Raw genomic sequence first — 24,757 nt, 5'->3', positions numbered from 1 at the left:
AGCTCTGGAGGTCTTTCAACGCTGCGGCGTGAGGCTGAGGAACACCACTCGTGACCCCTGCATGTCTACTTTACGTGGACGTGAGCTGAGCACCACGCTTGCATTTAAATGTGAGGATCAGATCCACAAACAGGCTGAACTGCCCCGATCAGGACTGCACTCTCGCTCCACTGGAGGGAAATGATGCTAAATGCACCTGAGCCTGCACAGCTGTGCACCACCTACTGGCATGATGGAGCGCAGCAACAGTGGAAGCACCAGATAAATGTCTTTGAATGGCATTTTCATAGACATACACGACTGCTCACGAGCTTCTAACAACCTGAAAAGAGCGAGTTCACCAACATTATAAAAAGAAAGTCTTTCATCCCTCATCTTGTCTGGTTGTGCAAGTAGCTCCTCTGAAACAATTCAGTGAGGTTTTACCATCCAGAGCAACAGAGCGCTGTTTTTAGGTCAATTATTCAAAGCTACTTTAAGAGCAAACAATATTGTATTCACCCTCATCGTATTGGGATGGAGTTAGAAGCCTCCGAGGTGTATTTTTTAATTTTTATTTAACATTTATTGAACAAAGAAAGCTTCACTGAGATTTGAAACCTCATTTTTCGAGTGTTTTGGCCAAGAAAGGCAGCAATAACACTGAGTTAGTGACAAAAAACCAGAAGACAAATATTCTGAAATATGTCGCAAAATCAAATTTAAACAGAAATGTGATTATAAAACACCTTCAGCTACGAATGCGTGAACGATTTCATCCAAGAAAGAAGCGAAACGCGCCTCAGAGCAGCCAGAGATCAATCCTAAACAATAAGATGAGACTAACTCATCATGAAGGTGCAGGAATGAGAGCAGCGCAGGTAGATCCACCTTTAAAACACGAAATCAATTAAAAAAAATGATGAAAATAATCAGACGTGGGAACTTTACAATGTACAAGTTTATTTTTAATGAACTCTTCAGTGGTTGGTAGTCACAGCACAGCTTGCATGTATTAAGCCACACACCTATTTTACAAGATGACGAAAAAAAAAAACAAAAAAAAGAAAAAAACAAAAAACAAAGTCTAAACCAGAGTAGATGGTCATCAGTCCATCTGCAGTGACGTTTTTTTACTTCTTTTACTAAAATATCCTTAAAAGGCCACTGAAATGCATAAAATGTTTTCAGATGCATGAAATATTTGATGGTGGCGATTTGCTTTAACCTGACATCAAGACTCCTCACATGGCATTGACAGTGCATGTAGACATTGTAAAAAGGACTGGGTTAGCGATACCTAAGATACTCTTTTATTTTTATTTTTTTTATTTTATTTTTTTTTGTTTTTTAGTGACAACACCTCGGCTATAATACTACAGCTTTAAAAAACTGGAAACAAAATTAACAGCACTCTTCCAAGATACTGAATACAATGAAAGTGAAATGTAGTGAAGCGATTATTTCGTTTTATCTCACAATTATGTGAACACTTACTTTAAACTGGAGGAAAAAAAAAAAGAAAAGAAAAAGCACTGAACACTGCCAGCCGTCCCGTGTTAGAGAGAGGCTCTACTGTACTGTATCCAATGTCTTTAGGCTATAAAAGAAAATAATTAAAACACACCTTTTTGTCCTCTGGAATTTGTATACCTTTAATAGTAACAGACGGGAACCATAAACGCATGCCATGTGCTGGTCTCAAACAAATACATACAGGTATATACAGCATCACTCAGTACCTGCTAAAACAAAGTGAGAAATACAGAGTATAAACCAACTACACTACAAACTTAAAAAAAAAAAAAAAAGAGAGGAGGAAGGTGAGCGATGGAAGCGGTGGAAGAGTGAAAAAAATCCTACTTGTGATGGACTCATCATTAAAGCATTAAAAAAAAAAAAAAAAGAAATGCATATTGCACATACAGTGAAAGCTTAAATTCCACCAGGTCCGCCTCGTTTCGCTAAAGCGAGAATTCAACATTTTTCCCTCTTGGAGGAAGACACACAGAGGTACAAAAAAAAAAAAAAAAAAAGGTGTGTGTGCATTGATGATCTGTGTGTGTGTGTGGGGGGGCTTCAGAGGTGGCACTTTGAGGGGCGACGGGGAGGGGGGGGAGAAGAAACTGCACAGCACACAACGCTAACGCAGGGAGAGGAAACAAAAACATGGTGGCACAAATAAAATCAGGTGTTGGATAATATCTGTTCTTCAGTGACAGCCGAGAGAGAAGAGATCGATGCGAGTGTGTTTCTGTTCTCTGTATGTACATCTAAGGCTTACTGGTTAAATAGTTTTCAGGCTTCCCCGCCCTTCGACATGCTGATCAACCCTTTTTCCTGTTGCTCTGTAAACTCGGTGGTTCTACTGGGACAGCGGCCGGGGGGGTGGGTGGGTGGGTGGGGGGGTGGATGGATGGATGCTGTTTGCGGTGGCGGTGGAGGAGCGAAAGGGAGATAAAAAAAAAAGGAGCTGGGAGGAGAAAAAGAAAGAAGGAGTCTTGTCTCTGATGTCTGTTGCAATTAATATCTAAATGTGCAATTCCATTAGTCACTGCCATGGGGGACTAGGGGGTGCAGAAGACGGGGCGGGCAGGCGGGGGGCGGGGGTCTGTTCTACTTGGAAAGCTTGCTAATGACTCGAATGAGCGCTCCGTTCTCGTCCTTTAGTCTCTGGTTGTCTGCTTTCAAGTCTGGGAGCATCTGAAAGGGAACAAAAAGGAAACGGGGAAGGGAGGAAGAGACAGAGAGAGAAGGCTTAGACAAGTCTCGACAGGTCTGCCGCGGCGTTCAGGCAGTCAGGCCGGTTTGACAAATCGTTAATTGCAGCCTGTGTAAGCAGTCTGGGAGTCACACAGCATCTCTGGGGTTTGTTCTCTCTCTCGTCAAATTCACATCCTTTGCTTTCCGAGTCGGGGGGGGGGGGGGGGGGGTGGAAGCGGGCACGCCACAGGCCAAAAGATCCTGAGAGGAAAAGCCATGCAGAATCTGAGCGGCTGCTCGCCAGCAGCCAGAGAAATACACAGCGGAGGGTTAAAAAAAGTGGCGCTATTTGTCGTCTGTTTGATCTATGACATGTGAAACTTGAACTCATCACTGCGTGCTATCGTACAGAGCCCAGCAGGAGTCAGGAGACGCTCATTTGGATTTTTATTTTTCTACAAATAAGGCTGACATACTGCCAAGCTGCAGGTTGTTTTGGTTACTCAGGATGCTAACGGTGAGCTAGCAGCTGTTCTGCACCTCTGCGTGGCCTCTTGGTACACAGAGAATCCAACGGGGACGCACCTGAACGCACCGCCAACATGACTGTTGGTGGTATGTTCTGCTCATTTGTGCAAATTTCTTAACACCTGCTGGGTGCTGTAGTATCCACAGTGATGCTCCTGAACGCCTCACAGGCAGACGAGGTACTGCAGAACACCCTCTGACTGCAGAGGGAAGTCATAGATTCTGGTACCATAAGTTTAACATTTGCCGTGTGTCTTCAGATTCTACAGATGATGTTGACTCGTCTTTAAAAACATGTACAGGAGCTACAGTTTTCAAAGTTTCTCTGCTGATGCACAACACCGAGACTCCAAAAATAAACTTCAAATCCCCTTCAAAATAAAACCTCAGCATCTGTTCTGTAATGTTACTTTGATCCTGATCAGGCACGATGCTAAACCTGCGTCCACACAGACCTGCTGGTGCATGCAGCTGACTTTAACATTGGTTGATGTCATCAGTCAGATTAAGATTTGGGGAGTAAAAGAGAAAAATTTTGGGAGATTTGGACCAACAAAGTTGATGAAAAAAAAAAAAAAAGGAAGCCACTTCATGCAAAGAAGCCAGAACAAGCCAAACGGAACAACTGAGCTCCCTCTGACGAGAGCTTCACCACTACGAACTACAGAGAGGACACTTTCCTTTACAGGACGTGGTGTGTTTGTTCACAATGAAGTCAATTTAGACGCCTCCCAGCCTTAACACACACCTACCTGAGCTTCTCCTCCACCCATTTGTTAATCTGACATATTTAGGGTGTTTTTTGTGAGCTGAGAGGGAAATCACCTGCCAGCTGAGTACTGTAAAAGGAGAGTGTCCTGTTGTCAAAACTAAAAAAAGACACCCTCCCCAATCTGAAAACCAAAAGCTCTGGGGAGTCAGAGAGGGGCGGAAAGGGGAGTCACAAAACCAGTGGTGGTTGGGCGGAGGGCACCTGCCTGTCTATGGCTGCGGGCAGAGCACGAATGGAGCATGAGAAGAATGGGGGTGGGAAGGGTGGGGGAGGGGAAGTGAGGAGGAAGAAGAAGGAGAAGAAGAGGAGGAAGAGGAGATGGTGGTGGACAGACGGACGTGGCTTAGAGGTCGACGGTGGGCAGCTGGCTGCAGGCGGACTGCGAGAGCTTGGCCAGCACGCGGGACAGGGCCCGGTTCTCAGCCTGCAGCCGCTCTTTAACCTGCCGCAGGGCCTGAACCTGCTTTACCTGGGGGAGGTTCTGCAGGGGGGAGGGGGAGGGAGGGGAGGGGAAACAATAACCACAACAGAGGAGAATGGGGGGGGGGGGGGCAGAGAGGATGGAAGGAGGGAGTGAAGAAGAGGAGGAGGAGGAGGAGTGGGTTTCAAGAAGAGGATTAATGAAAGACAGGACAATATAAATGAACAGAAAAGAGGGGCCGAGAGGAGGAGGAGGAGGAGGGAGGGAAACAGAAAAGGAAGACTGTTAGAAAATGGGGACAGATTTAGGAAAACCGAAGGAATGATTAAGAGCTTCCCGCCTCGGCGTGATGCTTGTAGACAGAATGGAAAAGTGACACTGATAAGATCAGCCAGCTGTCTGCGACCTGGAAATAAACACACTCAGTTATCAGAGCCACGGGAACAACGCTCCTCCTCCTCCTCCTCCTCAGCGTTCAGGAAGAGCAGCGTCTCAATCGAAGAGCTTAAACGTTACGTCCAGTTCGATTACAACAGCTGACCTGAGACGCGCCCTGAAGGGAATAAGAGCCGCACGGCGACGCGTTTCTCAAGCGTACGAGGAGTCCAGCGCGTGGACGGAGGGGAGGAACCGAAGATAAAACGCTTTATTTCTGGAAATTACATCTGCAGAGCGGAGGCTGCGGTGCATTCAAGGACATACTGACAACGTTAGACAGTCTGTGGCAGAGTTTGTTCTCTGATGTTTGTGTGACCATCAATACTTTAACATATCATCAATACATTCCTGACAGGACTCATTTTCACTGTGTATTAATGCCTCCTTAGAAACAGACATGACAAGTATTTCGAGGAAAACTACGTTCATACTTTACTACTACACTATTGAGGCTCAGCCCATCACTCCTACTGAAAGTAATAACAATCCACTCAAGATATGAAATGCTGAGAAGTGCTTTAGAATAACTGGTAGCGCTTTGTCTTAAGGTCCACATGTTGACCATTAGCTAGCTGCTTATTAGCATGCGTATCAGTAGCTTATTGGCTCTCCACACATCAATACGAAGCACTTATTCTGCATCACTATATTCTACAACTACAAGGCCCTCAATGACCTCCTTATTAGTGCTTATTGATACTAAGGAAGGTGTAACCTAAACCTAAACCAATAGATTAAGGCCTTCATAAGTGCTTTATAAGGACAAACAAAGAGCCAATATGCTGCTAATGAGAAGCTGGTTAATGGTGAATGTAAAATGTGGTCTAATATTCTAATTATCTCTTCAGCATCATGACATTTGAGATGACTGATTTCTACATGAAGAGACACTCGTAGACTGAGGCGACAGCTGTTAGCACGATGCTGGAGCTCACAAGTACCTCTTACACGCTAGCTGCCTTTCTGACTCCATTAATGCACATCTTCTACACCCATCAGTCCAGAGCAGAGAATAAAATGCTGCGTCTACGTGTGTGACTGTGTGTGGCGGTACCTTAAGTTCCTCCTCCATCTCAGAAATCTTCCTTTCTAGAGCTCTTCTTTCCTGCGGGGCGGAGGAAAGCAGGTTAGCTGGCACATTTCACAGAGGCGCCGAGCAGAAAACACGCAGAATCTACACAATGCATCAAATGAGGTGTGGAAGATGGTGAGGGTGTAGCGATAGCACACACACTTGAACACACGCATGTCTTGTGAGGCGTCTGCAAGCAACAGCCAGTTCAGACTTAGATATTCAGTGACAGAAACGAAATTCAGAGGCAAGAAATGATGATGGAGATGTTTAGAGTTTGGATTGTAAGTCAATGATTGATGGACGGGGGGTCAGAATGTCTTTTTTTGAACAAAAAAAAAGGACATTTCTGGATTATAAAAGGTTGTGGAGAGTGGCAGATGGACACATGGAGGATGGTCTTATAGCTTAAATAGTGGATAAATTTTAAAAATCCAGGGGTTGTGGATTCATGGCTACACAGCTGCAGCTGAAGACGCCGGCATGACTAATGAACGAGTGAGGGAAAAACCATGAAAACACACGCACGCACTCACACACACACACACACATGCACGGGCTCTTTCAGCAGCAAATTTAACAGCCTGCAACTGTTCCACTTCCTGCATAAATGGAGATTAAACACACGTTCACACAGAAATAACAAAAATAAGCAGTCTTGAGAAGAGGTGACCACACGCTGCCTCCGTGGTTTAACAAATAAAAAAAAAAAAAAACAGGTGAGAGAGAAGGTGGCGGTGTTCTGGGTGGCGAGGAGGGGGGGGAAGTCCTTTTTGACCCCGGCTATGTGTGACACGGCAGCCAGCAGCAGAGAGTAGACTGATACAAAAACTCAGGTTAAGATCATACCACCACCCAGATGATATTGGGGCCTGCTTGTTACCTTCAGACATAAACCCAGTGGTGGTGTTACCAGCATGTTTAAAGCAGGTCGGACTGAGCAAAATAAGTGACAGAAGGACTGCTGGGTTCTATATTTAGGTTGAGATAAACTTGAGAGAGACAGAAGTTATTCATCTTATCAGTAAAGTTCATGGAGATTTGTAATAAAGCTGCGGTATGAACTGGCTCTGTCATTACCCTTTTCTCCATCTCAAGCTGTGATCGGTCGGCATAACGTTCCTGCCTCTGCAAAGAGAAAAATCAGAGTGAGAAGACTCAGCGTGATGTGATCGATCCCGATCGGCCGAGGCGGTGCGAGCTGGCTGTACCTGTGTGGCCTTCTCTAGTTGTAGCTTCAAGTCCGCCAGCTCCAGGTCCGTGTCGCGTAACTGGGCCTTCAACTTCTCGTTCTCAGCTAAGATTTGCTCGTAGAGCTGAAGGGAACAAACAGAAAAATCAGACCACCGAGGAACTCTACATACAGAAACTGTTGGTTTGAATATGGAACATTTTTCCTTTATACATCAGTAAGTTAAAAATCAGTTTTCTGTGTTGAAGAGTGAAAGTGCATCATCTGTCGATCCTGGAAATAAAAGTCTGCTGCCAAACGAGCTGAAGCAAACCTTTAACCCACGACCTGGAGTATGGCTTTATTTACTTCAACATCATGGGATGAAGTGCTCATTACAGACATATATACTAAGAAATGCTGCATTAAAAGCAGAACCAGTTAAAACAGTGCAGGGCATACCTTTTTATAGTCAGTGGTGTCGTCTCTGTCCAGTCGGCTTGAGTATGTCCTCCGACTCTCACCGTAGCCACGGCTGGACAGAGTGTCATTGCGATCTAAGCAGGACGTGATCTCGTTCCTGTAACAGCCAGATAAAATCGACTTGTTTAGCAACACAGACATAAAAACATAATAGAGATAGAGCGAAGGCGGTGACACGTACCTGGACAATCTGTCACTCTGGAAGAAAGAGAAACAGAGAGTGAGAGTTAAAGTCAAGGAATAAGAAACAAACTGAAGACATGTTGCTCATTTTTCACTCAACCTCCACCTTCATATTCTACAGCCTTCCTGTTCGTATCAGCGCCTGACCTTCACTCCTCTGCAGTCGGCCTCCTACACACACTGCATTACAAACACACACTCGTGTTCCTAAACAGCCGCCGTGCCAGCCAGCGCCTCGAGGCGTGCTGCACCTCCCGGGCCTGCAGTGCCACGGCGGCGGCCCTGTGAGCGGGGCCAGACATCAGATAGGGAGGTCAGCTTGGAGGGTCGGGCTTCCAGCTATTTTAAAATTGCGGTCTGCTTCCTGAGGCGGACAGAGGGCGGTGACACAACAATGCCACAATCTGAGTCAAGAAGTCCTGCAGCCTTCCAGGGAAATGATCAACACACAGTTCAAGTGATGAGATAAACGCCGAGCTCGGCACCGTTCGCTGCGCGGCTGGCGAAAGGCCTATTCTCCAGCAAACCTGCACTGTTTTTACATTTTGCTGCTTTTAATTCAGAGTGCTGGGCTGGAAAGGAAGACACTCTAAAGCTTTTCTTGTCAGTTTTCCATCTCCATGCAGAGATAATTGCTTGTTTCCTATTCAGCGCTCTGCTGCTTTCTCATCTCTCTGCTGATTGTACTCAAGTTAACGACTACTGTCCGCCCTGCAAAACACACTCCCACTCCAACAGGAAGTTCATCCAGCCGGCAAAAGTTCCACCACGCTGCCCTTTCTGCCCTGTGCTGTGTCTTCCACGGACAGTATGAATGCATTTAATTAGATATTCGTATCTGAGGGACCGGTTAATAATTTCTGATGTTCAGTTTGCTTGACGCCGATTGAAACTCTCATTAACAGTGACTTCATAAGCACAAATGAGCACAACGAGGGTTGAAAAGTGTTTTCGTAAATCTCATATCCAAATTTCAAATTGGAAAAACTCATTGTTAATGTGTGCTCTGACCCCGGAGACCCAGGCTTCCTTCCCTTTTCAAAAAACCCACCGATCTACGGCTGGGACCACTTTTTGGTTTGCAAGGTCACCACAGCAACCAGACAATCACCAGAAGATGGAAACGGAGAGCAGAGGGAGGGGGGGGCAATAAAAATTCAAAGGCTGCAGAGGGTGACAAGGAAAGATAAGTGGGAGGGGAGGAAATCAGAGCTGCACAAGGAAAGAGGAGTGAATATCAAAGACTGCTGGACTTGCTTGACTTCATGAGATGAGACATGAGGAAGCACCAGAGTGGAGAAGAAATGCAGAAAGGGAACGCAATAGGACTGGCCTGATTCTGGCTGGAGGGCTCCTGCTTAAAAGTCAGTTTTATCTGCTTTGTGCAGTGTGTGTGTGTGTGTGTGTGTGTGTGTGTGCGTGCGTGCGTGCGTGCGTGCGTGTGGGGTACCTGGGGCTCTCCCTTGGTGCTGCCCTCCTCTGAGTCAGACTGCTGGTCAGGGTCATTTTCGTCACCCTGGAATGAAAAAAAGGTTGGATGGTTACAGACGACTGTCCAATGATGGCAGAGGAGCGTCTGTGAAGTCCAGCCCCTCACGCAGAGCGCTGTGAACACTGAGTGATCTCTGAGGGTCTCTTACATCCTGGGTCCAGAAGGAGACCCCAGTGGAGCGTCTCTTCTCGCGGGGCCGCCTGCGATCCCGTATGGAGCGAGGCTGAGACTTGTCCTCTCCTTCCTTCTCCTCCTCCTTTCTGTCCAGTTCTGTCCATCGAGAAGGACGAAGACCAACATGATTACAACATCTGTTCCTTCTTTACACCTCTGAAGCTGATCCCAGTTTGACCTTTGACCCTTATTATTTTCACTATAACAACATGCAAATTCCCACACAGAAGTCCGAGCGAGAATTCAAAGTAAAAAATGGAAAAGTTCGGGTTAAACAAGGCGATGATTTGACTGCTTCGCAGGGCACAATCAGGACAACAACTGGACTTGGCTCGAGTTCATAGGAAAAGGAAAAAAAAGGCTTTGGTCGCGGGAGAACAAAGCAGTCAGTGTTTCCTTCCTTCAGCTGAACAGACTAAAGCTGCCTTCTATTTTCCCAGGGACGCTACATGGATTTACTCGTTAAGAAAGGAGCTACTTAATTTAAAAGGCAACCCAATTCCTTTCTGTCTCAATGCCCCTAATCAGCGAGTGGCAGTTTGCCCATGTGAATGTGGACCTGTGGAGACAGACACCAGCATCAGGTGGAACTGAGACAGTCAAGCATCCACACGCTGAGCTAACTATACAAGCCTGAATCCAAAAGAGTTGGCACGCTGCGTAAAACGTCAATAAAAACAGACTGCAGTCATTTGTAAATGAACTGAGTTTACTGACAACAGTTTTCTGAAGTGTTTCTGAGCCCATGTAGTAATCTCCTTTATACAGTCATGCGTTCACAAAGCGGTGAACCTCGCTTGTGAACGACTGAGCCTTTCCAGGATGCCCCTTTCACACCCAATCATGATGCTATCACCTGTTACCAATCAACCTGTTTACCTGTGGAATGATCCAAACAGGTGTTTTTGGAGCATCAGTCTTTGAAACATGTTGCTGCATCAGATTCAGAATAAGCAGATATTTACAAAAATCAATGAAGCTGATGAGCCCAAACATTAGATATACTGTCTTTGTGCTGTTTTCAGTTGAGTCTATGGCAAGAAGGATTAGTAACATTCACATTCTGGTTTATTTATGTTCTACACGGCGTCCCAGTTGTTTTAATACTCGCCAAAGCTGGCGTTTTAGCAGTGTTAGCACGCCTGCTCCAAGAGAGCATCAAGACTGGACAAGATGTAACTTTTAAAGTGTAAACAAATACTCACTAAACACTACTAAACAATACTACTCAAGGCACTTTTCAGATCGCGTGTTTCGGATGGCATTGGCACAAGTTACCGACCTTTTTCCGTATCTCTGGAGGAGCGGCTATAGGAGGAGGTGATGCCCGTCAGGCTGTTAGGCCTGTTGAGGGAGCTGGAACTGGATGACAAAGTGGTGCTAGAGTAGGACGGGACGGAGGCAGTGCTGGCTGTCGAAATGATGGAGGTGGAGGAGGAAGACGAAGGCCGGTAGCGCTGGTGGTGGACAGGCAGGACAGGTTAGCGGGTCGGTGCAGTCAAACAGGAAAGTTGTTGCCAAAGCTCAAAGCAGAAACTAACCTCTTCAAAGCTGCGGTACTTTGATCGGTAATCGTCTTCCTTGGTCTCCATCTCCTTCTTCTCCTCCTGCTGCTTCTCCTTGTCCTGCTTCTCTTTCTCCTCCTTCTCCTCCTCCCGGGTCTTTGTGGGACGACTCCTGCCGATAGTTTTCTCAGCCTCTTGCAGGTCAGTCAGAGTCACACCCTGGAAGAAGAGAGCGATGAAGGATCTCCAGAATTTAAATTCCTTTCTTGGGTAATTTTTTTTTTTTTTTACATTTTATAACCTCAATCTTCTGATTTGCATTCGCTCGAGCTCTCCTCTAACGAGTCAACAGCCTAATTATGCTTTACAATCTTTCATTTTTAGTGTCATAAATTGCAGCACAGTGCGGTTCGGTCAGTTTTGAAAGGGCGCAGCTGTAAAATGATCAGCTCTTTGTACACGCCTGGTCGTGAAGTGCTGCCTGTGGACACAGAAGCGATGTCTCGTTTATTTAAACCGTCTATGGCTATTAAACCATGAGGCAAACCATGTCACCATTTGTTAACATTTTATTTTGATGGGAGACTCCGCCGTCGTTTTACTCGCTGATGCAGGAATGGTGTCGTTTAACGAGGGATGGAGAGGTTAAAGTGTCGACGGATGAAAGACGACGCAGGTTGACTAACCTGGGTGGACCTCCTGGACTGTCGAGCCTGTCTGGAGCGAGCTTTCCTCTGGGACTCCGACTCCTCGTCTCGCACTGGCGTCAGGTATGACCTGACATACACAAAGACACACAAGCTCAATCATCTGCCAGTATGAACAATAATGCCAAGCTCCGGCTCTAGGTTTCCTGTTGTGGATGCGAGAAATGAGAAGATCCGTTTCCAGTTAACATCTCTTTCATGAATGTCTGGTAGCTGTCATCGTGTCATATATGGCGCCTTAAGGTTACAAAAGGTGACTTGTGATTAAAAGATGGCTGCAGATATACTAGAGAGCATGAAAGTGAAGCTGCTATGTCAAAAAGAAGATGGTAGACGAAGATTTCCTGTAATGAAGATGTATGTGAAAGAGGATATTCCTGGAAAATGTTACCCAAGATAAAACGTTAAAACCATCCTTTAATCTACTTTAAGTCACTGTGGTAAAAAGGCTCAACAGGCAACAGTTTGGGAAATAACACTGAGCTCTTCTGGCACTTTGTCTCAGAGTGGAGAACGCCTCTGTTGGCCACACAGAAGTATGAACTCATTCAGAGCAGAGCGGAGTCTTGGCCTTGAGGAAAATGTGCAGCTTCTGCCCACCTTCCTTATAAGGAGAAGTCACTGGAGCGGCCCAGGCTCTGAAACAGCCCTGCTCCACTCCCACCACGACAGGTGGCTTATTTCAGCACGGCAACAGGAAGGCGTGCACTCGACCCCACTCAAACACACACTTTCTCTGACCAGCACAGACACACTCTCGCTTCACCTCCACACTGTGAGCTGAAGAGGACACGCCATGTTCTCAAACAGAGGAAATGCATCTGGATCACTGCTTGACTGATGGACGCTTTTAAGCTTAACGCCAATTATTTCTGGAAGCTGCTTACAGTTAATGTTTTGTTCCAACAATGTCCAGGCTATTTGAACTGGAAATATCAGGGAAATGCATAAACAAATACTGTAAATGTCTACAGACAGCAAAGCAAGGTAATATGTTAAGCACTTGGCCTTTTCCCCAGCAATTTTAACTCATGTCAAGATAAGAAAGAAAAGACATGGGATTTTAGAAGTCACTAAACCCAAAATGGTAACAGCAATTACCAAAATCTGACCTGCAAATTGTATGTAATCAAACAAAATGTATTATATGCATCATATCTTAGGCAAACAACAATAAGCTGGCAACTTCTCATATCTAATAACAGGCCAGTTGTTCACTCTGATCCTGATGAGCTGAACTCATTCTTCCCCCTTATTGCTCCTGTGTCAACTCATTATTTCATCAGAAAAAGTACATGACTTCTGTACATAACTTAGCAGTAAGGTGTGTTTCCAGGTATTCACATATAAGGACACTCATGCATGTGTTATTCGGGTTAAAGGTGTGTGTTACCTGCGCCTTTCAGAGCCAGTGACGGTGCCAGTGGTGGTGGTAGTGGTCGATGTGGCGGTGGTGGTAGTGGTCGATGTGGTGGTCGTAGTAGAGCCAGTGTTTATAGTGGGGATGACCGCAGCAGACTCCTTCTCCTTCTCCTTTTCCCTCTCTGCACTCTCCTCTGACCAGTACCTGTTCACACACACCAGAGCTTCAGAAACAAGCTTCCAAACTTCAACAGCTTTTACTAAAAACTGAAATCTGTGGTTGCTGAGGGCTTTTAAATGAAGCCACATGTCAGCCAGCAGACATTTCAGGTCAGACGCTGAAGCATCCCTGCACCCATATATAACACGCTACAAGGTTTATTTCTAAGCATTTTCTTGGCTGCAAGCTGATTTTGTGACTGACTTTGTGTGACAACATTGTGAACTCGTTCGTTAGCGAGACATCTGGTTTTACAGTAGATAACTTCACTGCTGATTGCATATCACCATTATTTACTTTGTGACATTAGCTCGTTTGTTTAGCAGCCTGTTTGAAGAATATTTCACAAGACATGATGGTTAAAGTGTTAGCATCTCTGTAATGGCTGTGTTAACATGACAGGGTGCTTTTTACAGTCCAGCACAACAGCAGCTCTTTAGCTCACAATAAGAATAAAACACCAGGAACATGCTTCAGCTTTTCAGAAAAACGTAAATAAACCCTCTGTAAGAAAAGCCACTGAGTTACAAAATTAGTGGATTATCTACAAGCTTTGTATAGCACATGTGCACCATCATGTGTCCTGTTCACGTACCTGCTGGTGAGACTGGTGGAGCCAGTGCGGGTGGAGGAGGATCCCAGGCTGGAGAGCAGGCCGCGATGGCCTGTGGGCGAGGTAACAGATGAGGAGGTGGTGGTGGTCGTGGAGGAGGAGGTGGTCGAGGAGCTCAGGTCCTCGTGTCTTCTGCTAAAAGAGCCACTGGAGGGCGAATAGTCGGACATAAGCACAGCAGAGTGACCGGTAAGACAGAGCGGGACGCCAGCGTGATGGCAGCTTTGACGTTGATCACAATAATTTAGACAGCTGCTCTGACAGACTGAGAGAATTAGTATTGAAATATCAGCATTGGGACTGTATGAAATTAGGGGCAAAAGGAATAAAAGCGAGTGGGAAAGTACAGCTTTATGTGATCAAAAGTGGGAGAAATACAGTGTATTCTCTATGACAGGAAGGCCCTGCGTACTGATGCTTTTAAACATTAAACATGGAGCAGAAGACGGCTTCCCTTCACTGGTCTATGTTGCAGAGGTTTGAAACATCACTTTGACAGCCAGTCTGAATGCTGCAGTTCCTGTTTCTGCTGTTAGTAATTATGGCTCTGTACGTATTGTGAACAAAAATGTCTATCAGGCTTATGCCATATAGGCTTAATACAGTCATAGTGACACCCTCTGCAGGAAACTGAAAGGATCAATTGTTTGTCTTTGCAAAGTCTGTTGTCATTCCAGGAAGGGAGTGCAGCTTAAATACTGCAGTTTCAGTGAAAATTAAGCTTTCATTGATAGTACTGCAGTGTCACAGTATGACTCAATGACATCAGCGTTCAAGCTTTGCAGTTGCAATTAAAAAAAAATCTGAAATTCTCTTTCCAAGATCTAAGAAACATCATCAAAACTCTTAAATCTAAACCGAGTGAACCAGTCTTCATCCAGAGGCCAGTTCTGAATGTTAAAACAACCAGAACGCTCTTCCAGTATTCATTTGGACATTAGATGTAACCAGAGGGGGCATGGAACACATGTTAGGCACTTCAGCAGGGCAGAGACACATGGTCAGAGAGGACAGATGGGTGTAGAGACGGCGGTGCCCCGGTGAGGCTGGTGTACCTGCGGTAAATGCTGTAAGACTGGTAGTGGGAGGTGGGTGGCTGCCAGGGTTTAGTATTACAGGTGTTAGGGTCCAAGCTGGAGGTGGACGAAGACTTGGCTGGCACGTCCCGCGTGCTGCCGCTCCGCCCTAGTGCTAGCGTATGGGACGTGCTGGCGTGTTGGCAGGCGGGTGGGCGAGAGAGGCATATTAGCAGTGGAGGCGCACACACACAGATACAGTATAAAAAAACATACATATTTAAGACTATTAAAGCTTTGCACACTATTGGTGCACGCATGCCATGTGGGGCTCGCTGCTGATTGGACAATTGAGAGCAACAACAGTTAAATTGACGAGTTGAATCGTGTTTGAAGATGCTGTAAACAAAGGCTCTTGTAATTTTTTGCTGATTGCAATCACCTCGTCCAGTCAGCACACACAGTGACGCGTTCAAATTCATACGATTTTTACAAGAAGACTTGATGATCTCTTAAGGAGGCGGAGTCTAGTATTTTGCCCACATGACATGCATGCAGCATAAGTCCAAGCCAAGGTTTTGTGCCATGAACAACGCTGAGAATCTGACTTTATCTGGAAGTCAAACAGGTGTATGAGCTTGTTAAAATGTCTGAGTAATGCACTGCAAAGTCACTGGCACAGCAACCTGACGGGACAGGTGCAGTCATGCAACAGACTCTGTGGCAGTGATAGAGAAAGGCGTTCGGCTGATTTGCATGGCTTTCTCAGTGGCTGCTGCTGTGCATGGAAGCATGTACGTACATATCTCTGATGACGTAATCCGAGCAAAATGTACAGTAGATGATTGATAAACAACTATCAATGCTGTCTACGTGATGGTTTTAGCTCCGAAGCAATGCAAGTCAACCTCATAATGGATACATGCATCAGATCAGATGGAGCAGAGATCTGATGACCGGACGAGGGATGGAAGTCTGGCAGAGATCTGTGTCGCTGCAGAAGCTAACCTGCGCTGGTAGCTGGGGGTTCGGTTGGTGGAGGCGCTTCCTTCACTGTTCTTCAGGTCATCGTCCCAGCGTCGCCGGGTATATGAGCCACTACGTATCAGAGCAGTAGAGTCCCTGGGAAACCACAAGCTACAATTGTACCCCAGGCTTCCAGAAACAGACACTGATATAGATACTAATGTTTTGTGATACAAATCTTAGTCTTCCCCCATTAACCCCAATTCTACCCATTATGAAATCGACCCTCTACAAAATCCATTGCTGTACAACATAGCAACCTAACCAAAGGCAGCTTCTTAGGGCCACACACACCATGCAGAGCATTGTGTTGCCTGCAACACACAGCAGTGGGCAGCAGGTGCCGCTCATGCCAGTGCATGTTTGCACAGAGCCGCTCGGCTCCGGGGCTTCACCTGTTTTCCTTCTCGTCAATGTCTGAAGTACTGGCCAGTCTCCTGGGGATGGGGGGTGCCACGTAGGCAAGCCGGGTCCCTTTATCCTTTTCCTGTATACAGAGGAACAAACAGGACCCATTGAGTTACTTTTTATGGAAGAGCTGTTAAATATCACTACATACAGTACACACTGCATATATACAGTACGCACTGCATGTATATATACAATTGCCAGCTGCTAAATGAGAACTCCATGAAAGGAGCCCGTCATGTTAAAATGAAGGATGTGACTGCGTGACTGTCGACCTTCTCTTTGTCTTTGTTGTCCAGGGACGAGGAAAGGCGAGGGCTCGAGGCTGAGCGCATCACCCCGGTCGTGTCCTTCTCCCTCTGAGCCTCCTTGGTGGCTGTGATCTCCGCTAGCGCCCCGTAGCTGCCTGTCTTCCTCAAACCCAGCCGCCACGACGCCGGAGACTCGTCTTTCCGCTCCTCCTCCACTTTAGCTGAGACCTTTGCAGTGGGCTGAGGGGCCTGAGGAAGGGGCAGCGGTTTAGTGCACAAAGTAAAACATTTAAAAGAGTGGAGGTGTTAAATAAGGGTTTTTAGTAATCTTGGTAAGTAACAGAAAGGTCAACAGGGCCAAAACAGTGGTTAAAGACGGCTCGGATTCAACTCCAGGGGCTGCAATTTCTAAGTTCAAATGATGAGACCGTAAGAGGATATTTCTAAGGAAGGGCATGCTAGTTAAGAGGTAACATCACATCCAACAATACTACTGCTGGACTCTCAAAATATGCTACTTATGTAATGCTTTACACAAAAGGTGGTGGAAGGATACTTAAATCTGGTTGGATTCAGGTCTGGCCATATATATATATTTTTTTTTTAACAATAAATGATCAAGCGACTAAACAAAACACAGAAGCCACAAAGACACACGGTGAAAGCACAATAAGGACAGTGCGTTTGCTGGTTACAAGTGAGAACAACACCATGTAGGGTTGATGAGTGAAAGTCAGCGAGAGGGAGGTTCAGTCAGCGTCACCTGGATCGGGCCGGGGAGGTTAGGGGAAGTGTTGTTAAGAACTCTGTCAGTGCACAGGTGCATGTAGGATGAGAGAACAACTCTGGTGCACACCAATGCCTCACCATAGGTTTTTTGGGCACTAGAGAAATGCCAGTTTTGCGCAAGCCTTGACGCCACAATGCAGGACAGCCTGGCTCCGCCACAGGCATGAGGGGGGTAATACAATCAAACTAAAGCCAACCAAGACAAGAGCCCGGGATGAGAAAGACGCAGAGGGAGGGAGGGAGGGAGGGAGGGAGGGAGGGAGGGAGGAGGACAGAGAGGTTGAGACAGAGAAAAAGCCAGAATAAGACAGAAGCAGCAGCAAAAGAAACACACTTTATGGCAAGGAGAGACTTTTTTACAGCCTAGTCACACCACACAATGCTTACCGCCAAAACAGGGACTACCATTATTGTTCTCAGTTGGAGTAAGTGGCAGATCCAACAAACATTTGGTAGTGTCAAAACTGGACATTGTTAATGTTTTGCTCACTCTTGTTAGACAGAAGACATTGTGATGTGTGAGCGCTAGGCTTTAAAGAAGGACCGGAACAAGAAGATCATTGCAAGAAAAGAAGCAGAAAAAAAGGAAACCGCGTTCAGAAAGCCTCGGGTAGGTGGACGTCAACAAAAGGGCGGACGTTCAGAAAGAGACAGAATACTGTAAATGGTTCCTCCCTATTTAGGCTGCATTCAGGAGTGTGAAATGATGACGCAGTGTGTAGGTGGTGTCTGCTGTCACTCTCAATGGAATGAGTGCCACAGCTTTTACTTTGGGGATTTCATTTTCAGCTCTTAATGTATCCTGTTTCAACTCTGGCCACACAAAACACTTAAATGCCTCTCCAACAGTTAACACGATGGGTATTTGATTAAACTAGCACACTGAAGGAAGCAGACATGCCCTTGGGAAAATTTAGCAGGTTCACGTTGGTTAAATGCATGGCCTCATTCTGCCAGCAGAGGGCAGCAGAGTTGTAAGTGGGAAAACACTACCATGGAAGTTTTATTCCTCACAACTAACCCAGTGTACTGCTTTGCACACTCTAGCCTCCTGGCATCTTAACAGTCATACAGTAAACTGTTAACATTATCCAGAATTGGCCATCAATCATCCCCACCGCTGCCATGTTTGTTAAACGCCACCGAAAATTAGTCGTAGCTGTCATTCTCAGGGCCTCTGTGGCATTTGTTAGCTTTGTGTGCTTGCTGTACTGAACATGACGAGCTAATCACAACCAGGAAGAAGTATTTCTGTGAAGGCCTGGAGTGTGAAATGTAAACTCATTCATGTAAACCCTCAGTGTCTTCAGCCAGCTGTGAAATTAGGTTGGTGTTCAAAGGGGAGGAAAACTAAATAGATGGTGATTTTTTGTATTGATTTGTGTATATAATGAGGCACCAGCATGTCACAGCAGAACAAAACTGCATTGGCTTGGAGGTGCACATCCTGCTTGAGGAGGTTTGACGGTAAACAGTCACATGACCGCATCGTGGCTGAGCTGCAGCATTTTTTTTTCCTCGAAGGCCTTTTTGAGTCAATCAACTGATTGTTGATTTGAGAAAACTGTCCTGCTTTGTTTCAAATGCCAGTAATGTGGCAGCTGTCCGCTCGGGGCAGGACGATTAATACTCGTCCACCAGGCCGTACCTTCTTTACTGGTGAAGTGGGGGTCGTCACCTGGTTAGTTGGGCTAGTTGGAGGTGACACGGTGATGCTGGTCGAGGTGGGCGTCGTGCTGTTGCTCACCGATGCTGAAGGCTTGCTCTTGTCTGGAGGGGTCAAACGGAAAGTAAGTGTGAGACAATTAATAAAAACAGAGCGTGCTCAGAGAAGAAGTTATTGTGCCATGTAAAGGTGCCGCTTTCTGAACATGTTGTGGTAAAAAGGCACAACCGTAACTAAATTAAATTCTATGTGAATAATTTAACTGACAACCAGTAAACGCTTCAGCTTCAGATTTACTGATACCACACAAGTCTAAAATAAGTCACACACACAGTACCTGCTTCAGTCTCCGACTCTGAATCTTCGTCCTCCTCTTCCTCACTGGAGCAGCTCGATTCGTCCTTCTTCCCCTCCTCTTCTTCATCCACCTTCTCGGGTTCTAAGGTCTCGATGCGTGGGGCGCTCTTTTCTGGCTCCAGCAGCAGTGTTTCTTTGCTGCAACACACAGATTGAACAGCGTTAGTACAGAAGCAGAGGATCGGTGCAGCATTCTGAACTGCAGGAGAGAAAACGCGTCGCAGTCAAAAGACACAGAATGAAATACTCAAAAAGAAGTTTAATCCGTTATGCCTGTGCTACAGACAGCTACGAATTCAGAAGACATTTACCACCATTGAGCTATTTACCTCTTGAGTGATTTCAGTGATTGGTTGTTATCTCCTGTGGTTGTCGTTTCAATCAAAGGAGATTTCTTAACATCTTTCTTGCCACTCATCAGCTGGAATAAAGAAAACAAAAATCAACATTTCAAACAGGGGAAAAGAGAGAGGCACACAGTCTACAGGGTAAAAATGAGATGCACATTTTCACTCAAACGCAGTTTAGAAAGTATTTTTTCAGAGCCCATTCAATGAAACCCATTTATTCCACCATTAAAACTCAGTCCTTATACAAGAAGCAGCCACGCTGACTCACCAGATTTTGCTTCTTTTGTAGTTCTTCTAAGTATCCCAGAACATCTTCATCTGCTACATCAAAAGCTGTCTGGCCCTGAGAGATAGAAATACAATCACAGTTACCTAAAACATGGACTGCACTACACTCACTGACCCGACATGTCCAGATACCCACCATTTTATTAATGAGGTCCATGTCACATAGATTCTCCACCAGTATCCTACATGCCTCCTCTTTGCCCCAGTGTGCTGCTGCATGTAGAGGAGTCCAGCCATCGTAGTCCTTAATATTTACATCATACCCTGCTTGGATTAAAAGCCTGCACAGAGAAGAAGCGGGGAGTGTGAGAGAAGCAAAACAAGAATTAGCAAATGTGGGTTTCTCAGATTTGAGTAACCTAATCTTTCAAGGTGATGCCAAGGTTCAGGCTTCCAGAAGTACGTCAGCATTGTAACCCCAGGCTGGATTTATGAGCTACAGAGTCCATCCCCTAAACATATGGACACTGCAGGAGCAAAATGAGGTCGGAAAATTTTAAAACTAACATCTCATCCCATAACTCTGCCATGACGGGGGGAAACATTTACATCCCAGTTTTGTATATGGTAGTCGTGCGAAACATCAGAGATCTTAGAGCTATCTATGGCAGTAGAGTGTGCTGGCTGGCTTCCCAGAGCAGATGGACAGACGGCTGCAGTTCCTATCCTTGAGCAGCGTAGCCGTATTAACAGCCTACAGAGGCAATGTCAGACCAGCTCACTGACGAGATGCAGAGACCAAGATGTTTGGCATTATTACAGAAAAATAATGCTCTGCCTCATCAGTTCCTTGACTGCACTGAGCTGGTCATTACATTTTTGTCCCAGCATGGAAAGACATCAAATTTACACTCCATCTACTACCTGTGAGGTCAAGCTTACTTTAAAACCTCGACGTATCCTTTCGCAGCAGCTACGTGGAGCGACGTCCCTCCGGACTTGGCGTGCCGGACGTCTTGGATCTGGCCACTGTTGAGCCACTGCCGGGCGTCCCTCAGCATGACCCGCTCCTCCTCTTTCCGGGCTGCTTCGATGTCCACCCCTGGTAAGCAACAGAGGAGACTGACACTGTCAGAGAGGCAGCGAAGGATTACCTGCTACTTAGGAACAAGCTGCCAGCTGTAACACTGAACCCAGAGAATGGAGGAATGAGGCACAATTTCATCAAGGGGTTTATTAAGACTTCGACTTGTCTTAGAAATGTAAGTGAATGATTGGAATTTCTTCTGTTAGTTTTTGACCATGGATTATTGGAGAGAACAGAAAATATGTCAGTGCATACAGTAGGCATATATCTGGATATTTAACTGCAAAGATAATGTGACAATAATCATAGCTTCCACACATGTACTCCTCTACCTGTATTCACGTTATCCAATCGAAAAACAGACAGAACATTATTCTGGCAACCTCTCTAAACACTAGAGGGTGTTGTAAAGCACTTGTTCAGCTTAAGCAAACAGTTTTGTGCCAATTTTCTGTCAATTTGACAATGAAACAGTGGCTGCAAACACACAGGCCTCAGCCAGTTTAAGTGGGCCAATATGTCTAAGCTATAAGCTGCATGTGGCGCGGCCGTGAAAACAGGCCTGTATTGTCTTGTTGACACCTGGTTGGAACACGAGACGGTTTGAAATGTAGTGCTGCGTGAGTCGTTGACTCGTCGCTGAGCGTTAACGGTGCTGAGCTACATAAACAGTGATCCAAGAAGTGCTCTGGGGCTGGAGCCAAAACTTCAGCTGATCTTATAGGTTTTTGTTCTGCTCCCAAGGATACATCATCACTCATTTCATGACACCCTAGGAAGCTTCAATATTGCCCCAAGCTATCAAACCAATAAAAGAGGACACCTGTGCCTGCTAGTCTGGCTTTACCCACTGGTTTAGCCCATGCGAGCTGGAGAAGAGCTCAAGATCTGTAGAGCAAGAAGAGGACACTCGATTGCTAAACAGTGTCACTGAGACACCTGCTGTCAGCCTTCTGCTCTTTTGGATTTCTGAAAATCTGTCTACAAGGCTAAAATGTCAGTGAAAATCCATCCATTTTCCAACATGTGCAACATTAAACTCACCAAGGACACTGTTTTATTCCGGCTTGTTTGACAATGGACATGTTGTTCATTAAGAGGATTAGCGAACTGAGGTCTCAGAAAGTGAAACCAAATGTGAAGAAGATGCCTAAACATCTGAATTTCATTTTGAACCAAGTGACTTTGGGACAGGCACTGGACCTGAGATGACTAAAGGTATATTCTATGACATTACAATACGATTAAACATGAGATACATAATCAAAATCGAAGACATGATTCACTTCTGTCAGACTTTTACCAAACTGCACAAGACATTTCATTTCACTTGTTTTGTGGCATGTTGTCATTAAAAGAGCTTACAGTGTCAGTTATGTGTAGTGTGACTCTGTTAAATCAAAGTGACACAACCCCAGAAACGTCATAATTCAAACTTCAGCTGTCGAGTGAAACCACCCGTATTTGACAGGAGAAAATGCATCTACACTACGGAGGAAATTTAACCTAAACCCCCTTAAAGGAGTTCAATTAATGAAGGCAATGGGAGTTGGCCAGGTAGGGCAGCGTCCCGTGATCTCTTGGGAAGTAGCCTACACTGTGTCTATAAAAAGCAGAGAGCCTAATGGCCTCTAAGTAGGACTACAGAACAAGAGCTGAGTGGAAGAATTGGCAGCAGTTCAAAGTTGAGTTTTTACAAGAGAACAGCACATCTTTTAACTGAGCATTGAGAAGATAAAGAGAAAATCCAATAGACCAGGGAAGTACTTGCCTCCCCCTTCACCTCACTGACAATACCCTACAGTATGTCTGGTAAGGCTGAAATGAAATATCTATAGAAATCTACCCTAAAGCAAGCAGCCGGATCTCCAGAGGAAAGTATATTTACTGGCTTGTTCAAAATGTGAAAAGGAAAAAAAAGTGGCAAAACTATTTTATTCTGAGCTGAGAGGAAACTACTGTCAGCCTGATCCAAATTACACCCCTGTCCTCTCAGCACCAGGGAGCGTGAGTCAGAAACATTTCTGATGTTGTCCACCTTCAGTCCATTACAAGGACAGGCAGAAGCCCTCAGGAGGCTGCTGACGGAGGAGGGATGGAGGGTGGCGGGGCTGTCCAATCACTTGACCCAATCAGGGTCAAGGAGAGGATCTGGAGGGTGCCCCTGCCAAGGGGAAACCATGGCCACATGCTAACAAGTTTAACCCCATGACTGGTATCTCTTTGAGGGGAGAAAATCACATTACAAATATACAGAAGCGTTACACAACAGCTCGTTGCATAATGCTGCCTGCTACCTCTAGCATAGAGGACTGAGCTGTGGATTGTCTGCAGCTGCCCTGAGGCCAGGATCACTGCGAATTCACTCTTCAGCTGGGTTTTATCTCCAAAGGAGCGTCATGCAAGTTTGCATGGATGAATGAATAAATAAAGCTCAAACTTGAATATATGGTGTGCACATGATGACAACATATTCAGCAGTTTGGCTCTGTGAAGTCTAACTGTGGCAAATGAAGATGCACATTTGGTTTTGCGTCCCTTCGTGATTGATCTTGGAGGAGACAGCGTGTGAATGCTCTGAACCAGGCAGCACATCCACTAGGCATTGGCAAATCAAAGATGACAGCTGCTGCTGGTCGAGATGCTTGAGGTTCGGGTGGGTACTTGTCTCGCCGCCGTTATATAACACGGCCAAGGAGCGTAACAGCAAACAGCGCTCTGGGTGGAATTATCAATGGGTGCCATGTGCTTTCAAGCATTTGGGCCTTAACTTGTAGGACCGTCAGGAGATTGACAGCTTAGCCTTTTTTTCTCAAGTTGCTGCAGACACTAGACAGTTTACACCGATGCACTGAAACATGCAGCATGTTACATGGAAACTGTGCATCTTCTGACCCTGTGGACAAGCATATATATTTCTAATGGGACTGCTGCGTCCATAAGGCTCACGTGATTGGCTACCAACTTGCATCTCATACCTTTCTATCAATGGCTGTGACTATAAATGCAGCATTTCTCTCTGCATGCAAGCACATGTATTAAAATGTTAGGCTGTAAAGCGTGCTTAAAAAGGGCAAATTGTGCTGCAGAGAGGGGAAAGCCAGCCGACCTTTATTAGTGAAAATGAGCTGAGGAGCACCCCTCTGGCCCGGGGCCAGTTAACACGTCTGTGCGTGGCCTCTCACCATAGGGGAGAGCCTTTCATCATCTCAAGAATGCCCTGGCCAAAAATAGAAAGACTCAACTTTTAAGGTTCGAATCATCACACGAGTGCTCACAACATGGACTATAGATTAAGAAACAGCCTCAGCAATGTTTATTAATGAGCACTGTCAATGTTAAATAACAATAAATAAAGCAGAGTCTCAACACAAAAATGTAGAATTGGTCTGTCGCCACTTCTTCTTCTTTCTTTTTGCATTAAAATACATAACTCTTTGGCTGCAGCTATGTTAGCCATGGTCTATAATCAGTGATTCAATTCACTGGAAATACTTAGACAGTGAAGTAGATTTTTATGAAGGCTGCACTGGGAGAGAGGCATGACCCAGACGGTTCAGTTCAAGATGTCTGTCATACTGCACCTTGTCTGTTGATCTCATTCTGCAGGAGTTCCTCCATTGCCTCCTCTTCGGCAATATCCAGAGGTGTCTCACCTTCACTGTTCACAACTCCTACACTGGCACCCTGGCTGATGAGATACCTGCAATAACAATACACACAAACATGTTAGCTTTGAGCCAAGATGATGCATAC

The 24,757-nt window shown here is 45.6% G+C and overlaps 1 protein-coding gene across 3 annotated transcripts in view; it reads right to left on the bottom strand.

Moving 5' to 3' along the window:
* Positions 1–922: 922 nt before the first annotated feature.
* ppp1r12a (protein phosphatase 1, regulatory subunit 12A) overlaps positions 923–24,757 on the bottom strand; it is a 48,566-nt gene continuing 24,731 nt past the window's right edge. The window contains exons 3-26 of one of the 3 annotated variants that reach the window (XM_070992385.1): positions 24,586–24,704; positions 20,857–21,016; positions 20,111–20,255; positions 19,955–20,029; positions 19,666–19,757; positions 19,317–19,474; positions 18,962–19,083; positions 16,549–16,773; positions 16,261–16,352; positions 15,848–15,961; positions 14,879–15,031; positions 13,806–13,970; positions 13,022–13,195; positions 11,608–11,698; positions 10,958–11,140; positions 10,699–10,873; positions 9,391–9,512; positions 9,201–9,266; positions 7,749–7,765; positions 7,547–7,664; positions 7,125–7,229; positions 6,994–7,041; positions 5,896–5,946; positions 923–2,682 (exon numbers count right to left, since the gene is read on the bottom strand). In XM_070992385.1, the coding sequence (XP_070848486.1) occupies positions 2,596–2,682; positions 5,896–5,946; positions 6,994–7,041; positions 7,125–7,229; positions 7,547–7,664; positions 7,749–7,765; positions 9,201–9,266; positions 9,391–9,512; positions 10,699–10,873; positions 10,958–11,140; positions 11,608–11,698; positions 13,022–13,195; positions 13,806–13,970; positions 14,879–15,031; positions 15,848–15,961; positions 16,261–16,352; positions 16,549–16,773; positions 18,962–19,083; positions 19,317–19,474; positions 19,666–19,757; positions 19,955–20,029; positions 20,111–20,255; positions 20,857–21,016; positions 24,586–24,704 (2,857 nt within the window). In that variant the 3' untranslated portion in view covers positions 923–2,595. The remainder of the gene's footprint in view (positions 2,683–5,895; positions 5,947–6,993; positions 7,042–7,124; positions 7,230–7,546; positions 7,665–7,748; positions 7,766–9,200; positions 9,267–9,390; positions 9,513–10,698; positions 10,874–10,957; positions 11,141–11,607; positions 11,699–13,021; positions 13,196–13,805; positions 13,971–14,878; positions 15,032–15,847; positions 15,962–16,260; positions 16,353–16,548; positions 16,774–18,961; positions 19,084–19,316; positions 19,475–19,665; positions 19,758–19,954; positions 20,030–20,110; positions 20,256–20,856; positions 21,017–24,585; positions 24,705–24,757) is intronic. The other 2 variants (XM_070992386.1, XM_070992388.1) reach the window with 2 other exon arrangements.

Source organism: Chaetodon trifascialis, chromosome 22, assembly GCF_039877785.1.
Source record: "Chaetodon trifascialis isolate fChaTrf1 chromosome 22, fChaTrf1.hap1, whole genome shotgun sequence".
In the NCBI taxonomy this organism is placed as follows: Eukaryota; Metazoa; Chordata; class Actinopteri; order Chaetodontiformes; family Chaetodontidae; genus Chaetodon; species Chaetodon trifascialis.
This window is presented reverse-complemented; position numbering and strand designations above follow the sequence as displayed.